Source organism: Siniperca chuatsi, linkage group LG16 (assembly GCF_020085105.1).
Source record: "Siniperca chuatsi isolate FFG_IHB_CAS linkage group LG16, ASM2008510v1, whole genome shotgun sequence".
In the NCBI taxonomy this organism is placed as follows: Eukaryota; Metazoa; Chordata; class Actinopteri; order Centrarchiformes; family Sinipercidae; genus Siniperca; species Siniperca chuatsi.
Genome location: NC_058057.1, coordinates 16,167,741 through 16,188,183, shown reverse-complemented (window position 1 = coordinate 16,188,183; position 20,443 = coordinate 16,167,741). Strand labels below are relative to the sequence as shown.

Here is a 20,443-nt window from a genome sequence, read left to right as displayed (position 1 = left end):
AGTCTTTCAGATAAATGATGTGGGAACCTGGGAAGGTTTTCATCACGGTAATTGTGATCTATTTTACAGTTATGATGCTGAACAATTGTTCATGAAACAAAGTCGCATCTGCAGGGTCAAAAGGACACATCAAAAGCACCTGTATTGTACATTGGTAACCTCATTATTCCAAAGGTGATATGAAATGGACTTCTAGTCACTTGATCCTTGCACTGGTCATATTGCGAACATAATTTAAAACACACAGTGGATTTCCTATTATCCTGAACTAGGCAATGTTATGCTCTGAGTGTAATATGTCAGACATAGACATGCACACATAGGCATGTAGACCTCCAGCAGCCAGGTGACTCACAAACCACAGTCATTGCTCTGCTCACCATTAAAGACAAACACACTTGCACGTGCAGGCTCATACAGTCCAAACACATGTTAACTGAGTCTGCCTAAACTGTTCCAAAATATAGATTTTTTTTTCAGTTGCAGTGTGTCCATCCACATGTAACTTATGTGCTCTTACACAAACATTAGCAGTGTCACATAAATCAAACATATTTGTTTAATTGCACTCCTAATGGAATGGGATCGTATCAATTTATGAAACTAAGTGGACGTCTCATTTCAGACTAAATAGTTTTAATGACTCCCTTCATCTGTGGTCCTATTGTATGTCTCTGAATTGCTATCTTCAGAGCCATGTAAGGCTACAACAAAAGAATATTGAGCCTTCTGGGACACAGTTTTTTTTTTTTTTTTTTTTTGTCTAACTTTTTTGATATGGCTGTCAACATTTCCTGTTGTGTAGCCAGATCCTAGCTTGTCACGCTTATAGCAGTCTGTAGAAACCCAACACAAAAGTAATTTAGAAAAAGGCCAAATCACTGTGCCAAAAAAGTAATTTTTGTCTATTATTAATTCCTAAAAACATTATTTTCTTGTCACCTTGTCTTTAAACAAGTGAAAAGCCTGCCAGCCGAAGGAGAATATTTGAACCTGATTGCAACAGAAATAACCGTGCTCAAGAGTATCTGTATTGTGAAACAAGAACAATGTGTGCTGCATTAGAATCAAGAAAATGACACCAGATTTTTTTGATGCATAGAAAAGTTCTTTGTAGCCAAACAAAAGGTGCCGTCTCTGCAGGCAAACTAAAAGCCCATTGAACTGCGGTCTTGGACTTTCTAAATACCTTGCTATCCTAATTTTTTAAAATGTGTTTTTCTCTTGACCTCCTGGAGCTTGACAGGGAATTTAACTGGAACAAAGTATTGTTTTTGTGCTACACCCAACTTTTCTGAGATTGAGAACGATGTGTAGATAAGGCCAACAAGGGTTTTGGCTATGAGGACCTGTGTTGACTACTCCTGTTAACCACAGCCCCTCCTCATGTAGTCATCCTCTCATGTTGATACTTCACACCCCTGCTATTGACAGTAAAGTTGACCTGAAAGGGTCTCGGGGCTGTTGCGGCTGCTGAGTCCGCTCTTGGAAAAGATGACAGATCTCCGAGCTTGTTGCAGCAGGCGCTTTAAGAAAACTTACGCCTTTGACCGCTGCAGTGCACGGAGTTCATCCATTACACTATGACAGCTTGATGAATGTGTCAGGCAGTTTAATTAGAGTTTGTATCCTTAATATCACCTCCTTGTTTGACAATGTTATTACCTCAGTGTGTGATTCGATGTGATTATTCGCCGCTTTGATAAGGTGATGTCATGAAATGTTATTTCTCACACAAATCTAGTGGGTAACAAGCATTCCCACAAAACAGATCATTGATCACAGCATTCACTTTATGACTGAACAGATATCAGAAAAGGCTGCAGGCGCTCAGAGCTGCCAGCCTGTCTTTCACTTGTCTAACATTCTTGGCCGACAGAAAAGTGATAGACAGGCAGCTGGTCCCTGACTTGTCAAACATGTTATCATTAGCTTCTTTTTCATCAGTATGCTGAAAAAAGCACATTTCATTTCCACTGGTGCATGTAGACAAACACCTGCTTTTGTTTGTTTCTGCAAGACTGATAGCTTGTGTTGTCATTCTAACATTTTTGGTTGATCTTCATTGCACTGTAGAGTCTTTTTTTAGTTTTTAATATAGTCTCTTGAAAGTGTTACGCACAGTGCCCTTCTGTTTTGCTTCAATCAAATAGAGATTGATGCTGAAGCTATTTTTAAGACTTTCCACAGTGAGTCAGATGAAAACTCACAGATGCAAGATATGTTGACAGTAGTTGATCCTGCTATCAAATGGGTACGCTTCCAATAAAATGTCTATGTGTGCATGTTGAAGTGAGTACTCTTTTCTGTGCAGGAAGCCCTTGTGCCTCAGTTGGGGTCGGTTGGGGTCGCAGATCAGTGTAAATACTGTCTGAAAGTGTCTGAGTTCTTTGGGCCAGCAACTCTTCTTTGATGTGTCACTGTTACAGGCTGAACAAGATATGCATCATGTCTTCCTCCACCTCATCTCAAACTACTCTGCTTTATCACAAAGCCCTATGCTGGGGATGGCTGGGGGAAAAAACACAACAAAACAACTAATTATCCAGCTACTGCTGTAGCAAAGAGGTGATGAGAGAAGTAGTCTGTCTGTGATATTGTTTTTGTCAGGATGCAGATGCAATGCAGTAATAAAATAGATTACTGATTGTTTTGCGGATCTCTTAGAAAGAGGTAGTGCTTTTGAGAGTGTGTTGTAGTTGTTATGACAGCAGAGATGTAACCTTGGGATAAATGTAATTGTTTGTTGATGTGGCTGGCATTTTAAAACCTGAGCTGAGAGACAGTAAAGACCTTGAAGGACAAAAAGCTGTGTTAAAGCTGTAATAGGATAAACCAGACGTCCAGACAGCATTCTTTCATAGACAGCCAACACACTCACATACACACATATGCATATGAACAAGCAAACACACACACACTTGATGTTTCATTTACATTCACACTAACACTTACAAACATCCACGCACACTCGCCGTCACACCTCGTTGCCCCTGCAAAGTTACTCACACATCCATCACTTGTCAGTACAGAGTGAGTGTGAGATGATGATGGATGGTTCGATGTTTCCACAGAGCAGAGCAGAGGAAGTGTGTGTATACACACATGTATCCTGTGTTGGTGGAGAGGTTTGCTGGTTTTGCCTCAGGTGTTCTCTCCGACCCGGAGGTTAATAGTCAGTTAGTCGGCATGAAAAAGTTGGGTAAAAGTCAGATGTGTAACCGTGCAGTTATATATGACAGCTCAGCTGCACAAGGGAGGACTGTTTTACGTAAAATGACACCCATCTGACATGGGACTGTAACAGAGAAGACCATCTTATCTATTTCAGTGTATAAATGATTTACTTGTTTGCTCAAATTTAGTTTTGATATCAAGCGTGCCTCTTTACACAGAAGGAGGTGAATCAAAATCTCTCCTAGACCGCTGTAAGCAAACCTTGTTTCGAGGAAAAACTGGGGTCACCAGCATTGACTGAACCTTTTTACCTCCTGTTGCCAAACGACATGCATCCAGATACATAATTCCCAGGGTTTCTTGCAAATATTATAGTGGAGGTGGGCCATGTCGCCTGAAATATAGACTCCCTCTGCTAATATCAGGATTTTTATTTTTACCTTTTACCTTCAAATTTCCAAAAGTTGTATGAAAAGTTTCCCAGCTCAGCTTTAAATTCAGTCATTGAAGGCTAAGAAAAGAAAGCCATAAACAAGAAAATTCCAAGCTATGTTCAGGTGAGCTCAGGTTCACTTCTTGTTTCCATTGTTTTCCACACTATTTGTCTCATGAGGTGCAGCAGTTGTCTCAGGGTGTTGAGATGTGAAGGTCATTCTGACAGTGCACCCCTCCCTGTGTGCCAGGAACCACAATACCTTTCCCTTGCCAGTGTAGCCCACAGCATCACCCTGCAGTTGCCAGCCTGCAACCAGCATGACCCCAGGCGAGGCCGTAGTCGCACGCCGCTTGGTGCTGCCCTTTTCCCACCTTGCGCAGACACCGCTTCTGCCGGCGCCGCCATATGTTTTGCCATCGACTGTCATACATGGAGGGCAAAGGTGAGAGATGCCCAGCGGTATTGTCCTGGCAGAGTGCTCCACCCCATCAGGGAGTCGCACACGCTGTGACATATTTCCTGGTGCGGCTTTATATTTTGACACTAGGGTATGTGTAGGCATTTATCTGTGGAAATGCAGATTCACAGCATGGATATTTTTTATTTAGCTCCTTAAGCCTGATCTGTCTTGTAAAATAAATAAAATAAATCCTTTAGCTATTTCTTATTTTGCCTTTTTTTTGTCCATTCTACATGAAACAAGCATTTTTCCAGCAGATTTGGTTGAATGCCTGTCAGTAACTGAAGCTTTTTTTGTTGTTCTCCTCCCCTTACCCACACTTTAATCCGGTGATTAAACAACCTCACACAGTTAGGAGTGACAGAGTGTGGCCACAGATATGGAGGTAATGTTTCCTGTTGAATTAACCCTCCTTGGTGCTTCAGATTCCTGCTTCTTGTCTTTGGGAGAAAATAGGACAGTGCCATGGTGGCCTTTGGAGAGAAAACAGAGAAACTCAGTGGAAACCTGGGGAGAATAGAACACTTGCTATTGTTGAACGCAGCACAATTTCTCACTCACAAGCACAAACACTAGTTTATGGTTCCATTATTTCAAACATTGTGAGGATAAATACACTTGTTGATGGATGTGTAGCTTTCCTGTAGTGTTTGGGAACTATGTCATAGTGCAGAAACAGTAGGTTTTATTTAAGACACATCCGAAGGCTAATAGTGCCTAATTATATTCAGTTTTATGTGCACATGGTTACTCATATGTACTATATGTTACACATTTTTGTATATATGTGTGTTTTCATCTGTATCCAGGTATGAATGTGCATATTGTGTATTGTTGTATTTTTATATATTTCACTATTGTTATGTACATACTTTGTGATATTGGGCTACATATATATATATATATATATATATACATTATAGAGAGAGAGATATCTTGTTATGCAGTTTTCTTGACATTGCCCTACATATTGTATCTCAGTTGCTCTCTTTATATTGAAGAGTTCACCCTTTGCAGCTTGGTAAGAAGATTTTCCAAGTGAAAACATCAGTAACAGGGACTTTTCTTTCTCAGATAGAAGGTTTGAACTGGAAACACAGTTGGCCAGGCGGCCTAAGCTGAAATTCAGCATTGGACAGAAACCAGCAACTCGCCTGCCCTCTCAGTTACTGCTCTCTCACAGATGTTATGTAGCATTTCAGCAAAACATAATTCTGAGCCTGAGCCGTGTTTAAAGAAGAACACGATCCTACATGGTAGTGTGCCACTACAACTTACTGTCTTTTTAAATTATAAACTGTACCGTCTGTAAAGAAGCATAATGGGTTGCTATTATAATTTCTCTGGCAGCTGTTACTATAGCGACATAAAAAGTGACTTTATACATTCAGTATGTGTTGAATTACCTGAGAAAAGCCTCCTAGACCATCATTACTGTGACCTATGAGGAATCTGTAGAGAAAAAAATACATCCACACATCTGTCCACGCTGAAGCTTCACTTCACACAAGGGCCTTTAGTAAAATAGCAGTCCATGCATTTAAATAGGAATATTATTATAATAACAGACCGTCACATCAAGTGTGTGTGTATGTGTGTACGTCTGAGTGTGTCACAGTGGTTTTGGAGAGGGGAGGGGTTTATGACATAAAGCATGGCAACACTGACAGGTTTGAGAGTCCTGGTGCAGAGACAAGCCTGAACAATTGACCTTATGGCTTGATCTTTATGTTAATGCCAGAGAATTTATTATCAGCCAGTTTGGGCCTCGGGGGCAACAGTACTGATGGAAATTTATGTGAGTCTAAGTGGGATGACAGAATGAGAGTGGTGATACATTTATTCTTCTCTATTCTGTTCCCGTCAGCAAAAACACAGCAGATCATGAGTGACTGAGCTGGACAGACTGTCTTTCAAAGAGTGTTCCAGAGAAATTTGTGTAGGAGGTGAATTGTAGGTGTGTCTGATGAAACAAAAGAGATAAGTGAGTGTGGGCTATTTGAGTGCTGCCAGTCAATCATGTCATCTGTTAACTAGAGAGCAGTAGCAGAGCTGTAAACCACTGGTTGCTACATCTCTGGATTTGGAAAAAACTGAGACATTGATTTACTAAATATACTGCAAATTACTGCTTGGGACACAACATTTTGCATCACTACATGTTTTCAAGTTTAGTGGGGTATTTAGTGTGTGTACATTGGCTCAACTGTAGGTGATTTAAATGCTCCTGCCAATTAAGACCTGATGCTGAGCTGATTTGAACTCAAACTGAAATAAATTACCAAAAAAAAAAAATGTTACTTTTATGTATCTTTTTGCAGTGACATTAGTGTTCTCCAGTGATATGAACTTTATGTACCGGTTGACCACTTAGTTCCATCTGGACCCATTAAAGATAGACAGCTAACTCTATTTAGACCCTCCTCCCTTCCATAATGCAGGACTAACAGCACTGACTATGCAGGAGCTTGACAATAGAACTCAGCAGGTGTTGAAAAAATCTGAACTAAAAGTAACATCTAGTGGGAATCACTGCTAACATTAGCAAGCTAGGCTAACTAGCTTCCAATTAACATCACGATGGGTCCTCCCAAACGTTTAATGTTGTAAACAGACAGATGGCTTAAATAGCTAACAGTTGCTAGCTTAAAAGGGGAGGTGTAGGTGTGTGCCTTGATGAGTGACGAATGTTGTATGCTGAAAACTTAACAAAGCAAACCAAGGAGCTAAGAAAGAGAGGGACTGAGAAGGATAGCTTTAAAGGCTTCCAGACCCAGCAGCCCAGCTGAACCTCCTCTCACTTACAACTTCCACTGTGCTTGGCTTCTTCCTGAAAGGGGAGGAGAAAAGAGACCAAGCAAACCAAGCCGAGCAGAGTAGGGAAGCAGCAGGGGTCGTCACAATACCAACGTTCGTAGCACTGCATTATGACATTCTCCAGCCAGTAGCGCCGCATGGAAGTTGAAAGTGCGTCTCCTAGCAACGCCAGCTCTAGATGTCAGTCAACCACTGCCGTTGGAACCACCCACCCAGAGGCTTGAAATTTAGACACTGTTTCCACAAGTATGACCAAAAACACTTTAACTTTTTTTGAAAAATGGAAAAAATAAGCAAAATAGCTGCAGTGTTATCATAGTTTATATTCACTTACACATAAAGTGAGAACAATTCAAATTTCAGTTTGACTTGAAGGATCAACTTGTTCTCTGTTACTTAGTTTTAGTGGTTTGTTGAAAAAACTAATAAACATATTTTACAGTTCATGGAGTCTGTTTTACAAAAGAAGTTATGGAGGAGAAAATAGTTAAATAGTGCAGCCAGCTCAAGCAAAAGGTTAATGATTGATTGAGTAAAAAAAATCTTAACTCAGAATGGCTTCCAGACTTGAAAGCAGATTGTTCTCACATTCTCCCTAGACATAGCTCCCAAAGCTTGGTACATGATAGCAACAACCTCTAAGATTAACACTAATAGTATGTCAGTTTTTGGTCTTGCCTCATTGAATACCCAAAAAAAAAAAAATCAATTTTGATTAAAAAAGAAAAAAGTGAAAATTTGTTTCCTCTGAGAAATAGTTTAAAAACCTCGACTGCACGCTACTGGGGGCTGAGCCAAGTCCAACTGGAATTCAGTATAGACCTCCATTCTCCAGCCAGCAGGCTGTGGAGAACATTTCAGTGGACAGGGATGAATAACTTAGTATGTTATTGCAAACAAGAGGTCATATTTCTCCTGGTGATCAGTCTTGCTGAGAACAGCTCCTATAAAGAGTGGCACAAAAAGAGTGAGGCAATTAAATTAAAGGTTTTTCTTGAATATGGGCCTACCCACACTGACAGCATGAAATTGTTAGCTGTAACTGAGCAAACGCCTCAAGCAATTTACCTCCGCAGAGTGCATGAGAATTTAATTTATTTTCATTCACTTTGGTAAACGGATCACAGTAGCTTACGATGTGTCATTTGGCTGGCTGAGTAGATTCTGTGACATCTGCATGTCTGTAAAACTAAAAACAGCGATACCTCATTAAATATTTGATATTGGCTCACACTGTGTCTGGCCTGTTTCTACACTTCATCCAAATCTGTTCCAACCACTTATAAAATGTGGGGAGTATTTTGCTTGTCAGCTGTCCCGCGGCTCAAGATGGGACTGAAACCAGATGGATACAGTAATAGGTTTTTTAAATAGTTAGATCCCATACTGAACTGCTGCTGAACTCCTGTTCAAAATGCAGTTCTTGGTCTGGACTATTGACACACCTGACTTCAGAGTAATTGCTGCAATTAACTTAAATCAATTAGCAATCCCAAGCATCATTAGCTGCTTATACTTTGCAGCCAACACCATCACTAATTCAAAACACAGTGTTAATTGTTAATGCTTTGATAATGATTGGTTAATTGTCTTAATGATATAGTAGGATGTTGATCAAGTGACTTCAAGGATGGCAAATTTGGGTATTTGTACTGAGACAATAATGCATTTTTTTTCTCTGTTTCTTCCGTGCTTTGTCTGCGGATCCTGCCTGTGATGACTCCTCATCTCCATTGTGATCAGGTAATAATAAATTACTAAAACTCTTCCTCGTTATCATGCCCTCCTTTGCTTTTGTCTTGCATTCAGATAGATGTGCAACAGCCGCTACAACAAAAATGTGAGCATCATTGTTTTCATTGTTCGGTTGTTATTACCTTACATGCGCTCCAACACTGAGTGATTGTGTCACAGTACGACTAACCTGATTCAGGGAACCTAATTTTGTCTCACTTTGCTTTACCTCACTGCCTACGGTGAGAGAAACACAAGGATGTTTCTGCTGAATTTCACTCAGTGAACTGAACCATGAAACAAAATTAATTCCTGAAACTTCTATTCATTTCAACAGCCGTCCACTTCACAAATTCAGCAAACATTTAGGCAAAAAAAGATGAAAGGGGAACTCGCAGCGACACAAAATAATCGGATAGACAAAGGCCTGTGGAAAGAAGCTCCACAAGACAAAAAAAACTAACAACAACAAGGTCACCTCATTCCTTCTATGAGCATCCATTGAGTAGTTGAGAATGGGGACAGGAGGGGTGTGTGTGAGACAAGATAACACACAAGAATGGCATAGCGTAATTGAGATATCAATCAAGGAGGTTATTTCAGGGGTAATTGTTGAGGTCCTTTAGTTTGTGTTTGTGTGTGCGAGAGAGAGAGACAGAGAAGACTGAACGTGAAATAAAAACAGTGAATAGTCTTGAGAATGTGTCATTCATCTTGGTAGAATAGCCATCATATTCATTCCTGTTTTTTTGTGCCTCTCCATAACACTCCAAGGCTGAGATGCTTTTGGTATTAACAAAAATAAATAAATAAAACTCATCTGCTGCTTACAATACAGGCTTTATATTTAGTTATGGCTGCATCTACGTTTTTTAGGCCTATTTAAAAAAAAAAAAAAAAAAAAAAAAAGCTTTTACATAAGCACACATTGAGGGCAAGGTATTTACTTTATAATTTTTCTGAGGGGTTTAAATTTAAAATTGCATGCAGTTATTTTGGGGTTATAATTTATTTGGCTGAGGACAATAAATAACAAATGATATTCACTAGTGGGGTTTTCTTTTTATGCCAGGGGTTTTATTTTTTTCAAAATGGTAGATGCCTCATTTTGAAATGGAACTCTTCGGTGACATTCATACAGTACTTAATGTTTATGCATGTGGAATGTTTCATTTTATTAAATGCCAATCCGCTTTTATATCTGTATGGATGGCCATTTGAGACTTTTTGAGAGGCGTCGAGCTTTGTTTTAAGGGCAACGTGGCGCTCATGAATATTCCATTTCCTCATGAGATTACTTCCTGTAATAACACGGCTCTGCTCCCCAAGGACATACTACTACAGATGCAACACACTCTGCTTCAGGCACACACACTCTTACACACTTCATTTCTCTCTCGCATGTGGGTGTGCACACATTCCCACATACACAACGCAAATCCAGGTAGATTATTTGTATATTAGCATAAGAATGTTCAATTTTAATTTGCCATTTTCTGCCCAAGTGCTCTCAGATACTTTACGCCCTGCATGGTTAAGTCAGAGAATAAGCTTTTAATTGTGGTGATGGTAATGAGAATAATGGCCCTGGGTAAACTGGGTAAGGTTTTTTGGCTTTTGGAACCTGTAAGGTCCCATTTCATCATTACTGATCATTTACTTCCCACTACTGCTACTGTGTTCTACCACTTTCAAAAGAATTATTTGGAAAATCCTTCAGCGGAAGTTTAAAGTAAAGTTTGTGATTGGAGTTTAACGGCATAGTTCAACATTTAAATACGCTTATTGCTTTCTTGCCGACCGATAACACTCATGTCTGTATGGCAAGGGTGTCGGAAGTAGGGGGTCTAAGGGGCCATTGGCCCCCCGACTTTACGCCCTTATCCCACATTATTTCTGAGTCATGAATCCCCCTGCAAATGCCCCTATATTGCAACACTTACGGTAAAAAGATGTTTCAGTCATTCCTCTCCACTCTAAGACATTAGGTAAAATAAAGCAGGCAAACATAAAACAGGAAGAATATTTATATTTTAATCCAATCAAAGAGACAGACAGCTTCGTAATTATTATCTTCGGATTTTATTTCACTGGTTCTGGTTGTCCAGCAAGTGGGGCAGAGCGGTTTGAGGCCACTGATGAGTGTGACAGGAGAGGCGGTGCTGAAGGTGTTAAAAATGACAAGTTGTTTTGGTGAGTTATTGATTATTTCATGTATGTCGTGAACTAAACTGAAGGCGTCACGTTCAATGTTGCACTTTGAAGCAGCTTCTTCAAGTATTAGGTTTAAACTGTGATTGGTGCAATGCATTGCGACTGCTTTTGGATTAATGTCTTTAATACGTTTAGCCACACCAGACATTTGTTCCTGGTAGTTCACCTGGTAGAGCGTGCACACCATGTACAAGACTGAGTCCTTATCTTGCAGCGGTCCGGGTTGGAATAGTATCCTGATTTTACCCCATAAAACCACAAAGTGTCACTTTTAAACTAACAAAATTTATCGTGATCAGGGAGCTGTAGAGGTGATGGAAGCTAGACTTTGTTACTTTTGAACAGAGCCAGACTGGTGGTTTCTCCTCTTTCCAGTCTTTGTGCTAAGCTAAGCTAATTGTATTGGGGTTGAGGCAGAAATCTCAGAGGCAGATATCTCAAAACTTTGTAAAATAAAACCAAAACTATGCGTGGCTGGATACTGCTATAGATAAATGGGAAAAAAAGTATTTTATTGTAATTTGGGTGAACCAACCCTTTAACATTGGCCACCACAACACATATGTAATGTTACTATAAAATGGACAAGAATGCTTCTGTGAGAAATAATGTGAAATTTGAGTGCACCATTTTATATTTATTTTATACAGGATGGGGAAACGTAAGTCTTCAATATATCCGCAACATATGGGAGTGTGGTTGTATGTTTTGGACTGGAGACGTGTAGCGCTGACTTACTACTGGACATCTGTATTTGTCATCATCACTTACATTTTTACAGTTTGAATGGAGGACATTTTTGGATAAAGGAGTTTTTCTTCTTCTAGTTCATACATCACCACACAGTAAAGACTAACATAGCTAACTCAGCCTCTGACCACTGCCTGTGTTTTTAGATGATGTGTTTATGAAATGGAACTGTGGAGAGAACTATAAAGGAGGAAATGAACTATAGAGATGTTATTTCAGGATGGAAGGAGATGGGTTTGGGGTTTGTCTTCCTCTCCTCTTTACTTGTTAATCATCATGATCTTTCTCTTTCCCCTTGTTGCCATCTTTCTCTTTTTCTCTTTCTTTTTGCTTTCTTAACATTCCCTTCTCTACCGCTGATTAAAAACACAGACATGTGATACTCATAATGCAGAACCTCCCAATCAGCACTTCACCAGCTGTACATTCTCCATGCATGTACACCCATTCAGCTATAATCAACTTGAATGACACGTGGAACACCCAATTATTGGCTACCAGCAAACAATTATTCACATTATTCACCCAATCATCATTCAAGGCCAGCTATTAATGATGGCTCCAGCCAACCGTGAAGCAAACATGATGGGGGCATTAGAACAGCAGTTGGAGGTGGCGAAATAGGAGGACGATGTTAAAGCATGTTGTCAACAGGCCTGAGATGTGGATGACAAATGACCAGTGCTGGTTTCTCATCAAGCTGATGTTTGTGTTATTCATGGAGCTGTGTCTGATTGAATAATGTATTTTCAAATAAGAGCAACAGTATTAAAGCCACCTTTTATGTGGAATTAGAGGCCTTTTTTCCCCAGGATTTAAAGCACCTTTGGATCCAGTATTGCTGAAGTTTTCACTCAGTCTGAATTGGCTTATTGATCAATAGTGGATCAATTAATCTATGGTTGGATTTGTCACTTTCAGTTGTCTTGAGCTGTGATTGCTTTCATCGTTGTATATGGGTCAAGGCTTTATGTAAGTGTCCCAGCTTGCTCGGACCTCTTTTTTTTTTGTCTCATTCTCTTTGTACCTCTGTAGTGAAGCACTAAAGTTAACTATTGTACTGTGGCCACATAAAAGGAGTCACTAGTTAAGTGACAGAAGAAATATTTCTCGTGCAATTGGTTATGTTGTAGATGTATGTACTATCCATCTGGAGTAGATTTTATGATTGTATGTCTTCACATTTTGTCACCATTTCTTCTTTGCATCTCTTTTTTTAGACCTTCCATTTGTTTCTAATTTGAAATCAAGGCTTTCTCAGTTTTCCTACTTTTTGGTTTTCCTAACCATGTTCCTGGTTTGAGTTAAAGGTGTTTATGAGTGTAATACTTTTGTGTGTATGAATATGTCTGAGATGGAGGGGAAACATTTAAAAAAAGAGCTGTGCTGTTTCAGAAATTGCTGGCTGATTATAGAACATAAAAAGGACTTCCAGTGGTCTGGCTGATGCTGACATAAAAGCTGTCTGGTGCTTTGAAGACATGAGCCTTTTGAGAACTGATGCAATGCATCAACACTTTGTCAGTGCTACAACAACTGCGCTGCTGCTGGGGACCAAAGAGAATATTTAGAAAAAATTACATTGAAAAATACAATCCTCTCCACTGAGATATTTTCAGAAATACATAAGTATTTATCAAAATCCCCATTATTGAATGTCTCCCAAACACACAAAGATATTCATAACATCTGGTATAGAGGGACTGAAAAAGATTGCGATTCCTAAGTGAGACTGGGAGTGTGACAACTTGGCTATTAAATGTGATTCAGATTTTTTCTAACTGAGAGAGACAGGTAGGCAGGCAGAAAAGAGAGATGGAGACACAGAAGGCAAGAATGAAAGATCACAGATAGCTATCATTATCTAGCTCCAGTCCTCCCAGCAGTGGAGCAGATCAATACTGTGTACCCAGCATGGCTCTGCAGTGGAACCAGCTCCACACAGCCTCTCATTACTGTCTGTACTCTCATTACTACACACACAAGCTCACACACTTGCTGCCAGCTGCCAGCACATGCACACACATGCACCGCGCAGACATGCCTGTGTACACATTGCGTCTTTGTCGGTCTTCAATGCATGTTGCCCACACAGTAGACATCTGAACAAACATTTGCTCTGATTTCAAATGTTATTGGGCTTGAACTGTGGTTCTAGAGCATTTGAATGAATCCAAAGCCGTGACCTTTTTCTGGTCAAAGACAGCTACAGCTACAGTAGGCTGCACAGATTATTAGTAGTATTCTTGGGATGGGTTTTGTAGAGTAAACCCTAAAACTGTTTTGTTTTTTTTCCTTTTACATGTCACATCTTTCAGTTTCACATGCACACATGGATGAATGCACACATGTACACCACACACACTTCCAATCATTCCAAATCTCAATGAAATTAGGTCATAATATTTACTGTGTTAACGAGTTTCTATTTTTGAATAATTAACATGGAGTTAGTGGGATTCGAGGAGGGAATTGGGTCTCAGTATAATCCTCCATGCCTCTAGTGAGTGCAAATGTATTGTCTGTGAGACTGGTTGTTCTCTATTCAGGACTGGTTGTATGGAAGATAGATTAGTGTGATGTTTGACTGTTCACTGAAGATGCTTTTTTTTCTTAAAAAAAGATGGAACAAAAGAAACAAGAGCTGCTTGGGTATCTTTTTACTATGATTGATGTGAAGGGGTTATTCCGTGTGTATATATACATGAAGGAGTGTACTATTTCTGTAAAAAAAATTAATAAATAAAATAAAAAATGTCTGGCACGTCTTCCCTTTTTGGAGTTTTCCCAACAGCTCTTCAGCTCTGGGGAGCAGAGTCCTCCAGCTCCTCTGATTTGCATTCACTGTAAAGTTCAACAAGCCAAAGGCTGCTGCCATCGAACAGTGACGAAGAGTTCTGGTTGTTTTCTCACTCTTAATCAAATGAAGGGCAGGCTGTTTTCGCAGCAGTTTGTAGAGTCTCATTGTCTTTATTTTCCCCGCGTGGCACTTGATGCATCTAAAATGAAGTTAGTTCCTCTCTCAGGAAGCTAGAAGGGGCTCGAGAGTCACTCTGGGAGAGTGGAAATCTGATCCAGAAAATACAGCTGTGTGTATCTGTGTGTTTTGTGTCATTTTCTCACATACACACCAATACAGAAAAAACAGATGTTCTTCCGTGTTTTATTGCTAGCTGCCCCAGGAGAGAGGAGAGCCACCTGCTGGAGGAGCTCTGCTGCTGGTGCACCATGACCTTGAATTATCTATAGAAGCATCCATCTGCTTCCCGTACTCACCATCCTGCTGTGCTACAACATTAAACCTACATAATATGTGCTAGGTGGCACTGTGGCTCAGTGATCACTACTGTCACCTCATACAAATAGAGAGTAATCAAAATCCACAGAGAGAAGAGAAGGATTTTCTTACTGATTTACTGAGTGTTTCCTGCTATTTGTGAAGTGGACTCAAGAGTCTACATGGTGTCCTTCAGTATTAGGGGAAGTCTCTCAGCTTTTGACTTTTTTCAAAGTCTTGATCGTGACACTGCAAGACAGTTTTAAATTTGTAGGCCAAATTAAAAGTTATTTTAGTCCACCAAACACCAGAATTTCCAGTCTTAATGATACCAGGTCTTGATGGACTGTGAAAAACTGGAATTTGTATGATCGTCTTACCCCCTTTGGTTTGTCATATTTATGAAATTTCATGAGTACAACATAAATCTACAAACAAAGCAAAAAAATAGAGGAGGCAGAGTCTTGCTAAAGCAGAGAACTTATTTGTCTGTAATCATTTTTGTGGAGCAGAGATGATGTGTTCAGGCCTATCTCTGAATGTCACAGTATGTATCTTTACATATCTACTTCCCAGGATAGCAAGGGGCAAGGTGTGCTCATTTTCTTTCTGAGGGTGCCCCTTATGAGTGTTAGCGCTCCCTTTGGTCATGTTCACGTAGCTCCTTCTGCCCTCCAATGATTTATGTACTCCACTAGGAAAACAAGGTCACCTTTTGTCCAACCTTCGTCTCTATGGATGGTGCCAGTCACCATCATAGGAAAACAAAAACCAGTAACAGTAACTGCACAGACACAGATACACAGTTCCTAAAATGGCCCATAACTCTGAGTGTGACCCTAGGTGATTGTGTGGTGGTGTTGTGATGTCCAGTGTATTTTGGGATGGTTCCAGCCCCCCATTGACTATTACAAGTAAATACTGGGTTATGACAATGAATGAGGAACATCTACAAAATATAGCTGATTTAAGATAGATTTATAGATCAAGACAAACATAAGAGCCATATGTGTGTTACCCCACGTTCAGCCTCACATGAGTTAGTGATACATAATCAATGCAATAGGCAATGCAATCACATTCTCAGGGATTTAGTTTGATGCCAAATGAAGTGAGAGACACATTACATATTTAAGCTCCAGTCATCTTTCTCTCTCATATACCCATCCCTCATATTTTAGTAAAGATTATCACACCCCTGGTGTCAAAGCAACCTATATGTAAGGAGTCAGAGAAAACTACATATTAAAGGACAAAGAAAAAGAAGATGGACTGGTATAGAAAAGGAGCAGAGACGGAATAACACATTTGAGATGAAGGAGCAGGAAGATACATGGCAAAAATCAAGAGCAGAGGAGAGATGGGAGAGAAAGGGGGGGGTGGATAAAGCTGCATGCTTCTCTTTCAGTGGGCTTCATATTCTGATACTAAATTGCCAAATGGAAGCTAAATATGTTTTGCATATGTAATTGCAGCACCTTACACATTATGTACAATCAGTCAGTTAGAGCAAATGAGAATAGCAAACAGTGGTTCTGTAGCCTCCACACAGTATTGCTTTTATAAATAAATGATATTTAAGAAACACCTGCATTCAATCATTTGGAGAAATTAGCTGTAATGCACAAATGACTTGATTTGACTTAAAATAATACTTAACCTCAAGGAGATGGAAATGAACATGTACCATTAAAAAATACTGCCTGCCCTGAGAGCTAAGGCCTTTATGCTAAGACATGCTATGTGTGTGTTGCTTCTATATGGGCCAGAGGACTGAGGTAGTGTTTCTATATTTGTGTGGTTGACAGATATTTTGTGAAATGTTGCTGCGGGCCATAAGTCTGCACTGGTTTGGGAAGTAGATTTTTCATTCAAAGAGTTTCCCTACGGGGATCAATAAAGTATTTCTGATTCTGATTCTGATTTACTTTTCCAGTAGAGAATGCTAAGGCAGACTACGCAAACTAACTGATTGTGATATTAATGTACTCTATACATTCCTGTAGAAGCTTGATCTCAGTTTTGTTATCAAGCATCAGAATTTAGTCCTGGGTAGTTGGATAGTTGGGTACCCCTGGTAGCTTTGGCAATTTTGTACCAACCAGAGACATTGCTGCTAACATACATGTTATTCGCTATGAAGTTGCACATGATAGGTAGCCATACCAAAGTAATGCTAGTTATCTGGAAACCTGTACTGATGATTGATACCTGATGATTGTGGTTGTAATGTCGGACATGATATTTTCTCTTCGGGATGAGTGAAGCGTTTGCATACATTATGAACCAGTGATTACTTTTATATTAACATGTTTTTTTTGTGTCACTGTCGTTTCCATTAATGTACATATGGTATGCAAATCGGTAGACAAATACACCCACATTTCTTAAACATGGCAGCAAATGGTGAGCTGTGATGTCAGGTACAAACAATTATAGGTATAGCCCTTTAAGCTCTATTGCAGTTCTTTGAAATCCAGTAGGAAGGGTGGGTGTCTATTTTATGACCATTAGTTCTGCAGACACATACTGCTGGTCCAAAACAGCAGTCTTGAGTGAATTCAGTTGAATAGAAGTGAATAAAATTTGATTTTTATATTTCCACGTTCATTTCTGCTTTAGTCTAACAAAATTATTTGCAATAACCCCTCTGTTTTTTTTATTGAATATATAGTTTAACTAACCAGAGTTTAATCTTTTAATAAGAGTGGACAATAAAGATGGCTGCACTCTATCTCAGAAATCACCCATGTTTTCTCTCTTGGATGTACTAAAAGATATCTATTACACGAAGCTGGGACAATGGTCCTATAGTGTTGTTGTTGTATATATGTGTGTGTGTGTGTGTGTGTTTCCCCACTGTGTTACTCTCCTTTACACAGGAACTAAGTCCTGCTGTGCAATCATGCTTACTGAAGCCCACCCAACTCCCTGCAGACACGCAAACACACACACAGGTATACACACACACGTAATATATCTACTTGCACATGTCGTACTGCACACATTCACACAGCCCAAGGAGCAGAGGGTTCTAGTAACAGTATTTTCTTTCCTTTCCTTTCCTAAGCTTTCCTAATTCTCTCAGTAAAGGAACTGATCCAAACGGTTTCCCATTGGCATTAAATATGTACGTGTCCCAGCCTTTCATGTGGGCAATGAGCTGTGTTTTGTGTAAGAAGTCCTGGGGATATTTCTAATACTTGCAGTCCACCAATTTTTTATCTTCATCTCTTAATTAAGAAGGAGAATGAGGTCTGCGAGAAAGAGAGCTAATCTTTATTAAATGGAATTTCTGGGCCACTGGGTTGCTTCAGGCCTGGTTATGAAACATCCCACCAACAAACATCACAAACGCCCAGCTCCACGATCCATTATTTCTCATCAATTAACCTTGAGAAACCACAGGAAAAGACCACACTGAAATAATACAAGGCATTACATGAACAGGGGGGTTACACTGCCTAATAATTATTTCAACCACTCACGTGTTATGTCTCATTCGCTTTGAATAATGTCGAGCAAGGGTCTCATCGCTGACAGTATCCTATAGTTCACACTGTCGGTAAGCCAACTCCAGCTCAGCCAATGTGCGCAGCCCCTGGGCCTCCAGCCTGGTTCCATCTTGAGTAAGGACACTGTAATCAATCATTTTTTGACGAGTCTGTGGGGAGGTGGGGGGACGCCTTGTGCTGTGCCCACACTGCCCATACTGGCACACCAGGAAAAGGTGATTCCTAATCCCAGCACTCTGCTGGCTCTGGTGACCACTTTCCTGGCAGGTTGGCCTTCTGCTGTTCTATTACCCATCTATCTGTAATTAAAGGCAGCCAAGGGGAACTGAGATGGAGCGAGAGAAGAGAAAAGCTCAGGATAGGTGTCCATATTTCACACAGAGGCTAGCTGACAGCAAAGATCCAAGCCTTTTCATGGTCCGAGGGGTGTGTGTAATTAGACTATTACAATGCAGTTTTTACCAACAAGTCCTCGTATCTTAATGACAGAGTAGGTCATTCCTCAGTGCTCTCCTCCAGTGAGTGCAGGAACCAGCACCTCTGTCTTTATGTGTGTCGGTGTGGGTAAATAAAGATGATGCTCAATAATTCCATCCTGCCAGCACACGCTAGGTCTGTAATATCCTACACTGCGAGCACACCCTGTTCACACTCATAAATCTCAAATCTCTCCCTATTTTTTCCATCTTCCCTCTGCAGTTCTGAGATTTTTAATTCCAGTGTTTTTTGAGTGTAACCCAATGCCAGGGCTTTGTCTGTGGGCCCACGCTGGCCAGAAATGGACAAGATTGGAACCTGTCGTGGTAATGGGGTCTCTGACCTGGTGGGGCTATCACACACAGTGGGTGTGTAGGTTTGTAAGGGTGCATATACAAGTCTGTGCGTGTGCAATGATGTATGAGGGCACAAACCTTCCAATAGAGCCTCAAGGGCATGGCTTAGCTGCTATAAACAAGCAGCCTTGGTTATCAGTGAGGCGGTAAATATTGATTATCTTAAATGGCTATCACATTACACTCATAAATATACATTGATTACACATCCGTGGGTTGATATCCTTTGATTTGGTTTTGAAAAATGCAAAGCCATTAGCAGCTCATGAAACAAACAGCCATTTATAAATTCTTATTTATCTCCTGAAGGCTCCTGTAGAAAAAGCTATTTTAAAAACAGCTATCAACTGAACGACTTAATGTGAGGATCAAAAAAAGACTTTTACCCACATTCATATAAATTGCTGCATTTATTATAACTTTGATTTATTATATAACCCCAAACCATACAAGATGAACCTCTCGTTTTCCAGGAACCTTTGGAGTCATTTCCTGGTAGTTTTATCCGTCAGTTGTGTTACAGTCCATTGACAGAAAACAAAACGTCAGTCACCCCAGAACAGACCCCAACAACCATCATCTCCACGTTCCACTGCAGCCTAAACCACAATACCTTCCAGACCCAAGACTTTACTAATGTACAATCAGTGTCTGCAAAATATACAACACATCATTAACTGTGGTCTACCCCTGGTTATTTAATACACTATTTTTTCTCAGTCTGTGAACTCACCTCACTGGGAAAGCCTTGAGGGTATAGATAGTTCATATACACCACTGCCAACATTGTAGAAAATTTTACAACCAAAGTCAGCACTCATTCTAAGATGAACTGCATCTTACTTCTTTCTGCTGTGTAGTCGCTCCTCAGTAGTTTGAGCTTCTGCTTCTCCCTTATTTCCTCCAGCAGCTGCCGAGAACTGTTCACTGATCACTTTGACGTTAGTGTGCCATGCTCACCATGGGTGTAAATAATCTGATTTGTGACAACAAAGCAGCCAGTAAGAGGTGGTGTGAATTGAATTTTTTAACTCTTTTTTTTTTTTTGGTCTGATATGAATAATCTTCAGCAGATAAAACAGCATGCCCCTTTGTTCTCATGAAGAGAAACTGAATTACTAATTTGAGACAAAGGCAAGCAAAGATTAAAACAGATTCACTGACTGGCAACGGGACTCGTGCAGTGTGCCAAAATGCGTTCATTCCATCTTTGCCAGATTTGGTGCTCAT

At 40.0% G+C, this 20,443-nt stretch overlaps 1 protein-coding gene across 8 annotated transcripts in view; it reads left to right on the top strand.

The window, feature by feature from the left end:
* sash1a (SAM and SH3 domain containing 1a) overlaps positions 1 to 20,443 on the top strand; it is a 233,329-nt gene that overhangs the window by 130,070 nt on the left and 82,816 nt on the right. The window contains exon 1 of one of the 8 annotated variants that reach the window (XM_044168075.1): positions 8,689 to 8,730. The exons of the other annotated variants lie outside the window; for them this stretch is intronic. Within the exon in view, the coding sequence (XP_044024010.1) occupies positions 8,704 to 8,730 (27 nt within the window). The 5' untranslated portion in view covers positions 8,689 to 8,703. Of the gene's footprint in view, positions 1 to 8,688; positions 8,731 to 20,443 lie in introns of those variants that run through there. 8 annotated transcript variants of the gene reach the window in all.